The sequence below is a fragment of the Hippoglossus hippoglossus genome, chromosome 4 (genome assembly GCF_009819705.1).
Source record: "Hippoglossus hippoglossus isolate fHipHip1 chromosome 4, fHipHip1.pri, whole genome shotgun sequence".
NCBI classification, from domain to species: Eukaryota; Metazoa; Chordata; class Actinopteri; order Pleuronectiformes; family Pleuronectidae; genus Hippoglossus; species Hippoglossus hippoglossus.
Window position 1 is genome coordinate 13089842 of NC_047154.1, and position 14065 is coordinate 13103906.

At 40.7% G+C, this 14065-nt stretch overlaps 2 protein-coding genes across 3 annotated transcripts in view; both read right to left on the reverse strand.

Annotated features, from left to right (window-relative positions):
• Positions 1-636: 636 nt before the first annotated feature.
• On the reverse strand, positions 637-4138 carry ccl44 (chemokine (C-C motif) ligand 44). The gene is made up of 5 exons (XM_034583871.1): positions 3944-4138; positions 2819-2948; positions 1953-2100; positions 1671-1737; positions 637-1554 (listed from the first exon to the last, which is right to left on the reverse strand). Exons 1-4 carry the CDS (start codon positions 4005-4007, stop codon positions 1699-1701), a joined length of 381 nt encoding a protein of 126 aa, XP_034439762.1. The 5' UTR covers positions 4008-4138; the 3' UTR covers positions 637-1554; positions 1671-1698.
• A 7194-nt stretch (positions 4139-11332) lies between these two features.
• pole4 (polymerase (DNA-directed), epsilon 4, accessory subunit) overlaps positions 11333-14065 on the reverse strand; it is a 2983-nt gene continuing 250 nt past the window's right edge. Inside the window, exons 1-4 of one of the 2 annotated variants that reach the window (XM_034583929.1) lie at positions 13924-14065; positions 12509-12593; positions 12165-12206; positions 11333-11637 (exon numbers count right to left, since the gene is read on the reverse strand). The exon at positions 13924-14065 is cut by the window's right edge and continues 246 nt beyond it. In XM_034583929.1, coding sequence (XP_034439820.1) covers positions 11624-11637; positions 12165-12206; positions 12509-12593; positions 13924-14065 — 283 coding nt within the window. In that variant the 3' untranslated portion in view covers positions 11333-11623. Of the gene's footprint in view, positions 11638-12147; positions 12207-12508; positions 12594-13923 lie in introns of those variants that run through there. The other variant, XM_034583928.1, reaches the window with a different exon arrangement.

Genomic DNA, 14065 nt, shown 5'->3' on the forward strand with positions numbered 1-14065 from the left:
TGGCTACCCCTGGTGGAGGATATTCTCCTGGCTAGAAACCCTCATCCTCAGACAAACATGTTGTTATATCAAATTAGTTTTAGTTGCATGGGTTCTGTGTTACAACCATTTTTATATGATTTGTTGTTGACTAAAAATCTTTAGTAATTCTCATAAAATGTGTTTTTGTTGTTATTGTATTTCCTGGCAGTTTGCATGTTTCAAAACTGACCCAGATTTCACCAATTGACCCACAATATTAACTTTATATTCTCTTCCTTCACAGAGATGTTACAATAACATGTGTTTATTTAGGGAAACAAGATTTAGAGCCTTGTCTTGTGTTTGGCCTCATAGATTTGAACCTTCCTGAGATGAGCTTTAGCAGCTCAGTGAGATGTACTGGGGCACAGCAGCCAGTGCTTTGAGCTACATGCTAACACCTTCATGCTGAACTGCTTAGGGCAGAACTGGAGGAATTTAAAAAACACCTGTTACTGACTTGACAATTAATTAAAATCTGTTAAATTCATAATGCACCAAATATTTCTTTTTGAGATTTTCGACCTGAACCAAAGTGCAGCATGGATAAATACAATGTTGTGTAATACAAAATGCAGACACGCAAAAGATACCCAGAAAAGACAGATGAGACAGTTTGAGTCATTATTTCAGATTAATTTATAAAATTGCCGACTTGAGATACTGTGTTTAAACATACAGTGCATTCTTCTACAATACAATACTTGTGCTTTTCACACACAGTTGAGCCCTCTAAGTTTTAACAGCCTTGCCATGTAGTGAACTGAATCATGAATACTTTGGCATAGTTTAGTGAAATACTATTGGTGAAAAAGACAAATGTAAACTGCAGATAGATATTGAAATAGCTGGTTGATGTCTGAGGGCCTGATTTAAAAAGACTAACACGGGTTAAATACTGAGTTTACAAACAGTCAATATACGAAGTGGACACAATATCGTTTGCTCTTCATGTGACACAGAGTTGAGCTTTCTAACAGTCGGTTACAGAAGATCGAAGCCTGAACGAGGGTTTTTTAAGACAACTAAGACCTGGATTGTACAAAATGAGGTGCAAATCAATATCAGTTCCCCAATATCCTGCACACACACTGTGACATTACACATTAATGAAGGTATACAAGTGTCTTGCTGATATACAATATTAATATCACTGCTCATGTATCATTTGTTTAATTACAACTTGTTCACTGGTTGCACATCAGTCATGAGTGGTTATGTTATGGGAGACACTTCCACGCAGACTCCAGCAAATAACAGTATGAGCCATTAAGAAATAATAATAATAACAAATTCAACTTATCTCACAAGTAAACACTCCTTTGTTGAGACTGTTCCAGCCACGTGTTTAGGAATATTTCAAGCACAGTTCATATTCAAATATCTAAAGCCATATAAATATGTATTGCTGCCCAGGTCTGGTCCCAGGGAGACAGATAGTGTTGACAGAGAGAGAGAGAGAGAAACGAGACGACTGGAGAAACAGCGGGCTTCGCTGTGTTAGGACGACGAGCTGCTGAAAGTTTACTTGGCCTGTAGAAAAGGGAGAGGAATGCAAAAATAAAGGATGAGACATATGAAAGAGCCACTGTAAGATACTGTACATATTTTATGCAGTTCACCAAACATAGGTTTAAAGAGAACCTTACTTATGACTGTGACTTTTCCTCCATTTCATCACTCCAAATTGAGAACCGCCCAGTTATCTTTCTTGTCCTGATGATAACAAGAGGAGGAAACTCTATTAATGACTGAGGTGACAGGGAAATAGCATGGAAATCTCTCTATTCTCATTTATTTCAGAATATTCAATGCAGAGACAGTAAATCAAAGTATTTAACATTGTTGAATAAATTAGACTGTGACACATGTGTATTGCTCGGTTGCTGGAGGGTGTAACAGCAGTGTCTGTAATGTACACTGTGGCTGACCTCTGACATGACGGGCAGGTTGTCATGAGGAAGGAGCCACATGGTTCGGTGGGCCTTGGTTCTCTGTCTCTGCAGGAGTTTTCTAAGCAACCTCTTCACTTTCCGGTCCCTGGGGTCTGCACATTTCACCGCCTTCTTCGTGTAAAGACTGTAAAAATTACACAATAAAGGATGACAACAACATTCTGCTGAACTCTGAACATCCAGAATCTGTTGTGTGCTGAAGCAGAAACAAAGGGAGAAACGATGATACAGCACTTATGTGAAGGACTACAAAGATGTCCATGAAGTGCAGCAAAGCCCCAGAGAATTTGTGCACAAAGGATTCACGAAGAAAAGATGTTTTAATTTGACTGGAACGAGTCAAATATGTTTTATTCTCTGGTAGAAAAAGAAGTCAAACTATGATCAAAAGTTGAGGAACGGAGGTTGGTAACCACTGGAATAGAGAGAACCAAACGAAACTCTTGTATCGATAAGAATTTCATGTTTTTGTTAGCTTGACCACATGAAAAAGCAAGCTCCTCATTCCCCAGCTCCATCTGATTTCTCCCACTTGCTGGAAACAATAGGTATCACAATGCAACATGGTTTATTTAACTAAACCCTGCTGTTCTGACTGACTGGCTGCGGCAGGGCTCAGCTGGCTCACAAGGTATTTTCAGATGGCTTGTTATTCCCACATATTTCCTTTCTTACTTCCCTGGCAATTACAGCTCCGAGCCCTGCCATAACAACATGACCTGGAAAGATGACAATGCCTCTCAGCCCGGTTCTGCCCTCCCTTATAACGAGAGGCATATTTTCCATGCCTGCAGATCGCTGTGTGCTCTTTAGCTCCAGGAGTGGATAGTTGGAATACTTGCATGATGGCTTGTATACTGCAGTCGGGCCCCTCCGTCTGCACCTCAAACCGCAACACATCTTTGGTACGCACCTTGCCCTGTGAGTACAACATGCAGCACTGGACATCTCTCTGCATCTGTACACCTTTACCTGGGAAACAAAAGAGACAAACGCATAGAAACAGAGTGAGAAAGAAAACAAAGAAAAAGGAAGATTAAGATCCCTCAGTTAATTTGGCTGCTTCTCACCTTTTGTTTTTGCAAACAAGGCCATATCAAAGTGAAAATCTATTTCTCAGCTCGAATCATGACAGCCACAAAAGTTTCAAACACTACACATTATTGTACATTATCGGTAATTCCATTCCAATCAGATAGAGAAACATTTTAAAGCATGAATGTTCAGCTCTCTCTTGTCAGTGTTCTGATGTTATAAAAGACTGAAACAATGTATTGGCAGCTTCCGCAGACAGAAAAATGTTATCTGTTCTGCAGAATGTGCACATGCCCTCTGGTTACATATACACTCTCAGATATGGACACACATGTACACACACAAGAATGCCAGAGGAATTACAATGGCATCCCATTGTGCAGCAGAACACACGAGCATGCCAGTGAAACAAGAGGGAGAAAGTGAGAGAAAGAGAGGAGGAGTGTGTGTCTGCGTGGAGGGTGTGTCATGGTGCCTTTTCATCCACAGCAAATGTGTAAACAAATTAAAGTGTGATGTGAAGCAGCAGGAGCAATAAGAGCTGTAAAATAGGACAGAGCTGCTTTGTTATGCCACAGATGATCTAGAATCCATCTTCAGGCTCATCGCTGCACTTCCAGTGCTCTCGCAACATCTCAAAAAACACATGCGGTGACAGCGTCACACAGACTGAGCCCTGACACAGTTGCTTTCTTTCTGCGTGTGTGTGTGTGTGTGTGTGATTTCAGATGCTCGTCCTCCTGCGCTCTGCCCCTCTGTTTACATCCATGCCTCCCTCCCCGCTGCTCCTGCTGCTGCTATCCCTCTTTCCTTCTTCTCTCCTCTTTCTATCTTCGCCATCGCTCTCTTGCTACACTGTCCACCTGCAGGGTTCATACAAGCCATGCAACACACAAACGCACACACACAAAGTAAGTATGGCTGTGTCCTACCTTCCACAGATGCCAGAAGGATAACAGTCAGAGAGATAACAGTCAACATCTGCAGCATGACCATGATGAGGCTGGCAGAGAGGAGTAGAGGAGAGGAGGATAATCTACTCTGTCACCTCTCCCTCTATGGCTGCCTCTCTTATATTACTCCCTCCCTCTCTTTATACCTCCCTGCCCATCTCTCACTCACTCACTTCCACCACCTCTCTTTTTCTGTCTTACCGTCTTTCCCTCCCACCCTCTGTTTTTTCATTTTCAGTCTTTCTCACGCTCAACAAAACTCCCTCCCTCATCCTCCTTTTCTCTCACACTCATCTCACCTCTCACTCGTCTCTCCCTTCTTGTCTCCTCACATAAGATGCCAAGGCTCATTTGTTTCATTTGAGGCTTGAAATTCCTCTTTCATCCCACCTCTTCTCTTGTTCTCAGTGCATTGTCTCTGCCAGGACAGAAACAGATTTAATTGGTGAAATCTACGAGGAGTCATGTTTCTTGATCAGTTTGGACAATTTTACGGCACAAAATGCCGTCATTTACAACCAATATTCCGTCAACCTGGGTTTGGCAATGTATGATATAGCAGGGAAAACTATTAGTCCAAAGAGTGGCATGTCTGAGTTAGTTATGTTCTCTTGAACTCCAAACAAAGTACCAAACACACCTAGAAACTGTGATGACCTGCATTCATTAGCTTAACCCCCAATGACAGGGTTAGGGTGTTGTCCAATCAGCCTCCTTTATCCCCCAAAAGTGTTATGAATTGAGATTTGTCATATGAAATATCCCCATTGTCTATTGATTTGGTGGCGTTCCACAAGGTTCTATCTTCGGCATCTTGCTACTTTCAGTCTTTTTGCTGTCTGCTCCCACTAGTCCAAGTTATTGAGAAAACGTTTCCATCAAAGGCCGATGATGTGTATGTATGTTGTATGTTCTACTCACGCTGTAACTTGGTTTTGTGGCTTGCGTCACAAATCTCTGCTGATAAATATTACAAATTTGACTTCAAACAAATGAAGACAAATCTTACAAAGTTTAACTTGGCCCCTCTAACCAGGCCTCTAATTTCCAGAATAAACTCGGAAGTCTTGCAGCCAATAACAAAATGTTTTCTTGCTTTTACTTCTTTTTTATGGTTTTACTCATGCCAATGCATTGCTGTCACCAAATAAATGTAATAAATTTGGTCAATAAAGTGGTTCAGATGTTTGAAAAATATGCCGTTAATACGTCTTTGCGGGCTCTCCCTGTTGGGCCATGAATCATAATAAATTATTACCTTCTTTCCATAACAGAATACCACAAGAGTAAGCTGGAGGCTTTATCTGAGAGTCAAGCATCTATATCCATTACAGAGAGGCTTCAACAGAAAACAGCATCAGGACCTGATTATAACGAGAGAAACCAGAGAGACTGATGTGGGCCGGCATCTGTTTCTGGAACATATTCCTTTGAAGCAACCAACAAATGACAAACGCAGATGCAGAAATCAGACGATGCCAACAACAACTGTGTGTACAACAGTTGATCAGAGGACTGGTTTGGTTTGACAGATACATAAATTGTGTCATTCTTTGGCAGTTGATGACAATAATTGAGTCATAATTCTTATTAATAAGACAATACATGATAGTGTTGCTCTCGACTCTATCAGGTCTGATACACATTACATTATAATACATATAACAACATATAACAGCACCTAGAGAATTTTATTTGTGGTTTTCCGCAGCCATGTCTCCTTAATACTTTTGTTTTAATTTGCGGACTTTTTCAAGATTATCCCAAAGTGCAATTTGTCAGTCCGCCCTACTTCAGGGATGCAGAGGTGTACGCCAGTGTACCGTGACATCACTGTTGGGTGTGGTTACAGGTGCATGGAGCACTGTTGGTCAGTGTTAAAATCCAAAGCACAAATCAATTTTTTATAGATTTTATGCATATTTGGAGAGACACAGTAGATAGATGACAGGAAATTAACCATTAACAAATGTCAGTGGGCCTGAGATGAACCCAGAACACTGCAGTTCATGGGTGGACCCAACTACCCTTTGATATCATGAGATGCTTGGGTATCAAGAACAGATTACCAGCTTGTATAAAGCTGTTTTTTTGTTTGACTAAAAGCTCAGGCTGTTGTTGGACGGCAGAGAAATGTGTATCGTTCCCCCAATTTGTTCTTACTGGATTGACACCTAAGTTTGAGATTTGTAGTTTATTTAGATAACTGAAAAAAGTCTCTGCTATCAAATTCCATTATAGATGTGCTGTGAAACCACTGACACGGTGGTATGTTTTGTGTTTGGTCAGTTATCTGCTGACAGTTAACCAAGACACATGCATCTACAAACCCAAAAGGAATGTAACATCCATTGGTAATAGGTGTTGTTTATATATAACTTACTAAACTAACTGACTAAAACTACTTGGGTGGCCCCATTTAATGCAGAATAGAGAAAAGATGAGGGAGACAATGCTATAAAAGTGTTTACAATACATATATCAAAACAATACTTTGCCCTTCAATTGCCTAAATGATTAGAGCACATTGTACTTTTGAAAAAAAACAAAGCCAGACACATTTCACACTGGGAAATATTGCTTGAGACATTAATGTGATCCATGTAATAGACAGATTTTGTGGGATTCAACAGTAAGACAAGTGTCTTTGGCTCCTGAAACACTTGGTGGAGAAATTGAGATGTATCCAGACAACAAGGCAACAGCATGTCACACATATCAGAACAGTGGATGTGAAAATATGTAGCCTGTGCACTGAGAGGTGAGGTTGGAGTAGAAATGTGTATATACATGTGTGTGTGTATGTGTTAGGGGTGGGGTTAACTGTTGAAGAATTTGACCCAAGAAATCAGGTTGGAATCTCAGCTGCAAAAACATACCTTCCACATGACTACAGGTCTGCTGGTGAGCCAGATGCCTTTTCTGCACATCTCTGCAGCGATTAAAATATCTCCTGTCAAGGTGTGCAGACTCGCGAACATGTGGAAAATCACAAAGTAGAAGCAGCGGCAGGGTGTAGTGGAGCTGACGGGGTAAAGTCTGTAAGGATGGTATGGCCTCCTGGAGATTGTAGGGGGGTGTTGGTGAACTGTGCTGGTCATGCATGCAGCAACCAGAGAGAGTTTACTGTATCTGAGAGGGATTTCCAAGAGATAATTTGCAAGGAGCAAATACTTTATGGGAATCTTTGAAACAGGGAAAACAAAGACTTTAATTTGATGGTTGAGTAAACATTTTTATTCCCATGCATAACAAGTGATGGTATATATCAAATCAGTTTAGACCCCTTTGTGATGTCATCAGGATAACACTGTAGAATAGGAATCCCCCCCACTGTCTTGACACTGGTGGTGGTTGAGAATCCTGATATGGTGATGAATGACTCGACCAGTGCTTTGGATGAAGACTGGAAGAGAAACAAACCAGATATACTTTGTGTTCGAGGTGTCATTATTGTAACCGTAACAGAGTAGAACTGTATCAACACCTTCACACTAATCGGTGGTGTGTTGATTGAGAGTGGTTGTGTGTGTGTGTATAGGTCTGTTCGACTTTATGTGGCTCTGCTGGTGAGACATTTTCAGCACATCAGCATGTCACATGACCATAAAACATCACAGGAGCGAGCCGGCTGCACCTGGGAAGCACCTCTGTGACGACACAACTCTGCCCTGATTGGCTGAAGGCTCCACTGACTCGCATGATGTGTTGTTATTCCAAGAAGTTCAGATCCATTATCTGCAGTTTATTTCTTTTCCGAAGAGGATGTCATCTATTTCATCTTCCTCTGAAAGACAGTTTTTTATTTACACATGTAAATATGTAATTTTCAGCTGTAAATACGTCATCATGTATGTTTTCATTAAACCGTACTTTGATTTAGCTGAGGTGTGAAAAGACTTGAGATCGGTCATTGTCGTTGACTCATCAACGAGCTACGAAAAGTAGAAAGTGTCTGACTTGAAGGGGTCTTTTTCCACTCCACTGCAGCCGCCGGCAGATCAGAGCTTGAACACACCTTGTGATGTCATGTTTGCTGTGAGCCAATGGCGGTGTTTTGAGGGCTGATTGTAGACATGTGTGCCTCCACTCTGGGGTTTATTTATGTCACCTGCAGCAAACGCTGTGCTCCTTCATTTCCTCTTCTGTTCCTTTGTGTGCAGGTATGTTATGCATGTGAGACTTCATCAAATAGACAAACATTGAAAGGCCTCTCACCTCATCTATGCTGTACGCCTGTACGATACATGTAAGATTCACGTGACTATCTGTATAATGGTCTCTTATCCACTTGTGTGTTCCTCCGTCTGCAGGCCAGGGTCCAGGTGCCGAGCTCTCCAGACGGGCTTGTGCTCCTTGAAGACTGAGGGTGTCGCCAGCCTTTAGACTGCAATCGAGTAACACTGAATGTAACTATGAGAACTGTGAGGAAGCAACCAACCTGCGGTACAGATGACCTTTGGCCTCCTCCATTGCAAGTAGGCCAGTTACTGTTTACCCAACCTTTATCCCCAAATAGAGACATTGGAATATAATGCTTTTCATTTAATTGTATGCTTTTCCATGATTTTAGTATTTATGAAATAAGGATGACATATTTTTTGACTGCTTAATACGAATACAATCTGGATATGGGTCAATGACAAAACTTCTAAAAATGTATTTTTAAAAGGTGTTTTCAATATAGATGTTTAACATTTTTGAGTCCAGAACAAATCTAATTTGTTAGATAAGTTTTGAAACTGCTTAAATTCACTTTTTAACTTCACCACCCAAAAGATATCATGTGGTGCAACCAAATACTTGTAAAGATATACAGTAGGTATTTTCCTAAAAATCTTTAGCAAGTCTATTGAGACATTTGCTTTCTGGCAAAATGGCTAAAGTTGTCTTTGTGAGCATAATGGCTGATGTTTCCATTTAGCTCAAAGCACTGCTGAGGTTTAGTTCAGTCTCCCAAAGCTGCTATGGTTGTACATTCTTATGGCTCTATTTTAATGACCTAAGTACATGGTCTAAAGCACATAGCACAAGTGCATGAAGGGTGTGTCCAAATCCACATTTTGCTAAATTAACGCCAGGTGCATGGTTCAAAAGTTTTTTTTTTTTACGTAGTCTCATGATTAAACCAGGGTGCCATCTCCCATTCCCTTTTAAAAGCCAGGTGCACTCACACTTTGGCATATCGTGATTAACAAAGCCAGATCTGCCAGGTAGTGAGAGAAGTCACTTCTCTGCAGAGAAAACTTTTTAATTTTGAGCTCAAGCAGATCAAGTCTGTTGTATTTTAAAGGTAAATTAATCTTACAATAGTCCGTACCAGTTATCTTAAATGTAATTTTAATTTGTTTCATGAGTCTATTTGAAATTGTTTTACAGCAGAATAAGTGATTAAGCCTGATTTTGCTAAAGAGAGCCACAGGATCAAGGTTTATTCTGTTAGTATGTCATTTTCCATCAATATGAATGAGGACCATCAGATCATTCTTAATGTTCTGCTCTAGACAGGGGGAGGCTCTACACTTTTCACATGAGATTTCCTTAATGGAATGTCTTTATTGACTGTGGAAATAAAATGATGTCCAATCCTTCGACGTGTGATTATGTTTTATTAGAAAGGATCCAATCCGTGTTCCCTTGTGCCAGTCAGGAATTCCTCTGCAGGGAGTTGACTGGTGTTCCTCTGAAACCAAACATCTGTGCTTCTCACAGCTCTGTTTCATTACTGCCCGAAACACTAAACCCAGAAAATCAGCTTAAACACACTCAGGCATTTATTTAAAAAATCCCCACTGCAAAAACTTGAGGGGTCTTGATGTGCCTAGAGTGTGAAACCGAACACTTTGGAAGTGTTTAACAAATTCTGCCAGGAAGAACAACACACATCTCAGGTCAAGAGACATTCAGATACATTCCTAATGCAAACGTGAGGCTCTGTGTGACTTTCCTCAGTGTTGCTATGTTGAGCCTGACATTTAACTCACTTCTTCAACACTGGCTTGTTTTGTACTGTGTCCATGTGCAGATTTGCTGCAGCGGCCGATTTTGGTTTTGAAAGAAATGATGATTGCATTATATTAATTATATAATGTAATAACTTTAAGAATGGATGTAATGTTCATAAAGTTGAGGAAATAAAGCCATTGTGCTATACTATGTCAAATAGAGAAACCATCTATGTACATCTGTAACTGATTTATATTGGACAGAATGCTAATTCTCAAGAGGAATCTTTACCGTTTGTTATACATACATGTCCCTGTCTTTTGGTCCAAGTGACAAACCAGGAAGTGCATTGGAATAAGTACAACTTGGCAACTCTCCTAAAGCTCCACTAAGACTACCACGATGAAAAATCCAATCCGCCAATGACATACCATCGTAAAGTCTAAATACGATTTGACGGATCAGTACCCTGGACAGTTCCTGCCTCCCTGGAGGTCCCAGGATCAGCACCATGGACAGGGCTCTAAATAAAGTCACTGCAGAGGGTTAAAGCGTCCGACACCTGGAGTCCACCCACACAGGTGCTTTCAGACCTCTCAGGGTTATGTGGGTGTGGACGTTTTGGAGGGATCCCTTGTTGTCCTTGTATTACATTTAATGGTACCAAGAGTTTTGTGACATCAGAAATCCCCCCCTTAGCTCCACCCCATTTATCAACCTGAGCAGATCTGATCCACCTGAGCTGCACAGGAACCTGAAAGGAAGCTACATTACCCAATGGTCTGTCAGTTTCACATCTGTAGTTTGAGTCACTTGCAATGAAGCTCGTCTACAAACACCTCACTTGCATTTTTCACATTTGCATGTTTTGAATAAGACACTAATTCCTTTCATCCAGTGCTGCTAGTTTCCCCAGATAAACATCTTGCTACACTGTCAGCTACACCATCCCCCACTGTCATCATCACTTGATGATAACGGGAATATGTGATATTAAGTAGAAGCTTCCACTCTGTTGGTGGAGTCCTGCGGGGGTCTTTTCTGAGGAAGGTTGGGTCACTTCTGATTGCTCATTCTGCTGGTGTGACCAAGCTTAGGCATTCAACTGAAAGAATGAATGATGATATAGAAACATGAAGCATGTTGCCAGTGTTTAAGAGGTACCATTCTAATGAAAAAGTAAAAAAATTTAAATATATCAAATGATTTGTTTGTCCTGAATGTCAACCAAAATTTCATTAAGGCGTATTGTGGATAAATTATGTATTGCTTCAGTAATATGTACTGTGGCTAAAATGCATTATTGGTTTTAATCTCAAGCCCTTAAGTGAACTTGTACTCACCCATGACATAATATTACAATATTTGTGTTGCAAATCTCAAATTTACCAGTAACTCAGGCTGATGAAAATGATGACAGACTTTTTCAGTTTGACAGAAATTTAAGGTTTAAAACTTAAATTTATTCCGTTGTGCAGTAATATTCAAATATATACAAATAATGTACACATCCCCATTGATGTTTTCAAAGTATGACAACTCTTAATGGCACAATATAGAAAAGAATTTACAAACAGCAACTGTAACCTGTGGACAGAGAGTGTCTTAGAAAAGTACCAGAAAGTTTTCCACAGTAAAATGTGTCCCTGTGATGGAGAGTTTCTTGGATGTTTGCTGATATTCAATGTTCTTATTGGTCTCCTGAAGCAGTCTTTAATCTAGAGTGCCTGGAGATAATAAAGAAGAGTTAGTACTTGTACTGGCACATACTGAGGTCAATAAAGTATATTATCTGTGTGAACACCGTGAGTATGCTGAACATTATGTACTCTTATGGGATTTGATCCCTGCCTGTCACTTGATATTGAGCGTAGTAAAAACAATGCAAACAGTACAAAAATTGAACTTCAAGTAATTACTGAACTAAATCGGATTTAAATGAACTGGATGTAACTTGCAGTGTGAACATAGGCTGGTTCATACTTCTGCGTACGATCAACATAAAGCCTGTTAAAGCAGATGATGTATAGGACCATTCAATTGTGGCCGAAGGAGGGAGAGTTTTGTGTGATTGTCCGGCCAACGAAAGACATGGACAGGCTACCCAGTGTAACAGGTCTTGTGCTCTGTGTTACCACAACATGAAGTACAGTTTCTAGTGAGGTTCACATCAGACTACGATGAAGGCTACTGCATGGATAACACAGATACATCGTACCCACAGGGTTGATTAAAAACTAGGATTCAGGCTTACCTTCAAGAAATGCAAATTCATCTATGGCCTCTATTGCATTGTCTTTGGAAGATAAAAAAAAAGAGAAGGGAAATTATGTGACTGAGACAAATGACAAGAGAAGATACAAAAGTTAAAACTGATTTATAAGTTTTAGTCCCTTTACAGCAGATCTAATAAACATGAGATTTGCAAACGAGTTAAACATGATCAACCCTGTAGCAAAACAATCTAACCCCTGTACAATAACCAGCATTGTACCAAGTTTAGTTTAAAGTCATTAACGTCAACATCATGAACCCATTTTCAAGCATAGTCCTCCTGTGTGTTATTACCACACAGGAGAATTTCTTTACAGTGCTTACCCAAGTCTTTTCTTTGCAGAGTTTTCCTCTTCCCTTGCTGGGCGTACACCAGGGCGTCTTTGGCAATCATCTCAACAAACAGCTCCTAAAAGAAAGAAAAACGTTATTATTATTATTCAAAACTAGAACCAGGTCAAAAAGCTGCAGACAGTGATCAAGCAGTCACCCTCCCTCTTTCACAAACACCTTGGGGCATCCGTCACAGTTGGACTGGTTATGGGTGGCATCAGGAGAATCCCAGTTTTGTCAGTGGGCCAGAGGAGTGTGAAAAAAAAACCTTTTACGGCCCTGGTAAGCAGAACCCATCAGAACACAGCTAGTTACGCTCTTGACATACACTTTTCAGCAGGCTGTGTACTTGTCATTTGAGTGCGTGTTCATTGGACAAATTATCAACCCTCACCCTCACCAGCCCGACTCATGTCGCTCGGTGTCAGTACTTTTTCATTTCTGCCATGTAACCTGTGAGTTGTGTTGATTTGTGCTCTGCTTCCGTTCTCCACAGGCATAGAGGCTGTGCCCAACTTTTTTAGCTTTAATATTGACAAAACAATCACAGCAAACACAAGTGCTCTCGCCAACTGTCCACATCACCTCTTTGTCGGTGCAGTGAGTCTCTATCGAACACTTTATCTTCTTTCTGCTGAGTCTGATGAGATTTAAGATTATTAATTAAAAAACAGGCTCATGGTAGTGTGTAAATATTGGTATCATGATATTTAAGCAGGTATGATTTTGGTATCATGACACTGCTCACTTTTTTCTTTTGCTTCCTAACAATATATATTTTGTTTAGGTAATTCATTTAATTGAGATGTCTAAAAAGCTCAAATCAGTCGGACTGGAGTCTGGGTGGTTTCTTGGGTTCTACCACCACCTGAGTGGTGGGTTGTTACAAAGGTAAAGACCAGCAGAAGTTATATTCCTGGGACCCCCGCTGGATAGTTGGTGCTGGGGAGGCCTCCTGGATGGGGAGGTCTTCGGAGGGAGCCTGTAAGCACTTGTACAAGTCCTGAAGACTGGTGAGACAGCGTTTACTCAGTTCCTATTTATACTGGGGTCTTTTGGGGGGGGGGGTGTAATAGGGGGTTGGTTTTATGTGAAGCACTTTTTGTTACATTTAGTTTTGTATGAAAAGTGGCATATTGATAAAGTGAGTGATTGAAAATGTTAGACACTATGTCCTCTGTAAGATCTAACTTGATGTATACAACACAATAACACTAACATTGATTTGCAGCCTATAAACAACAATCATTTCAAACATTTCTTCAGATCTTCAGTGGCTCAGTTGGAGTTTATACTTTACACTGATCATATATCATAGAGAAACACCACCAGTCTGTAGATATATGTTCCTTTAGATGCGAGCTAGTCTCACATGGACAGGATCCGCGTGGCGCTGCGGCTCTTACTGTGGCTTTAGCGATGATGAACACCGACTCCTGGCTGGCGAGGGACACGTCTGGGTCGGTCTTCATGATCGCCTTGATGCGGGTCAGCGGGAGTTTGGACAGCCGGCTGTGGCTCACTGCGGCCGGGGGGCCTGTCTGCTGC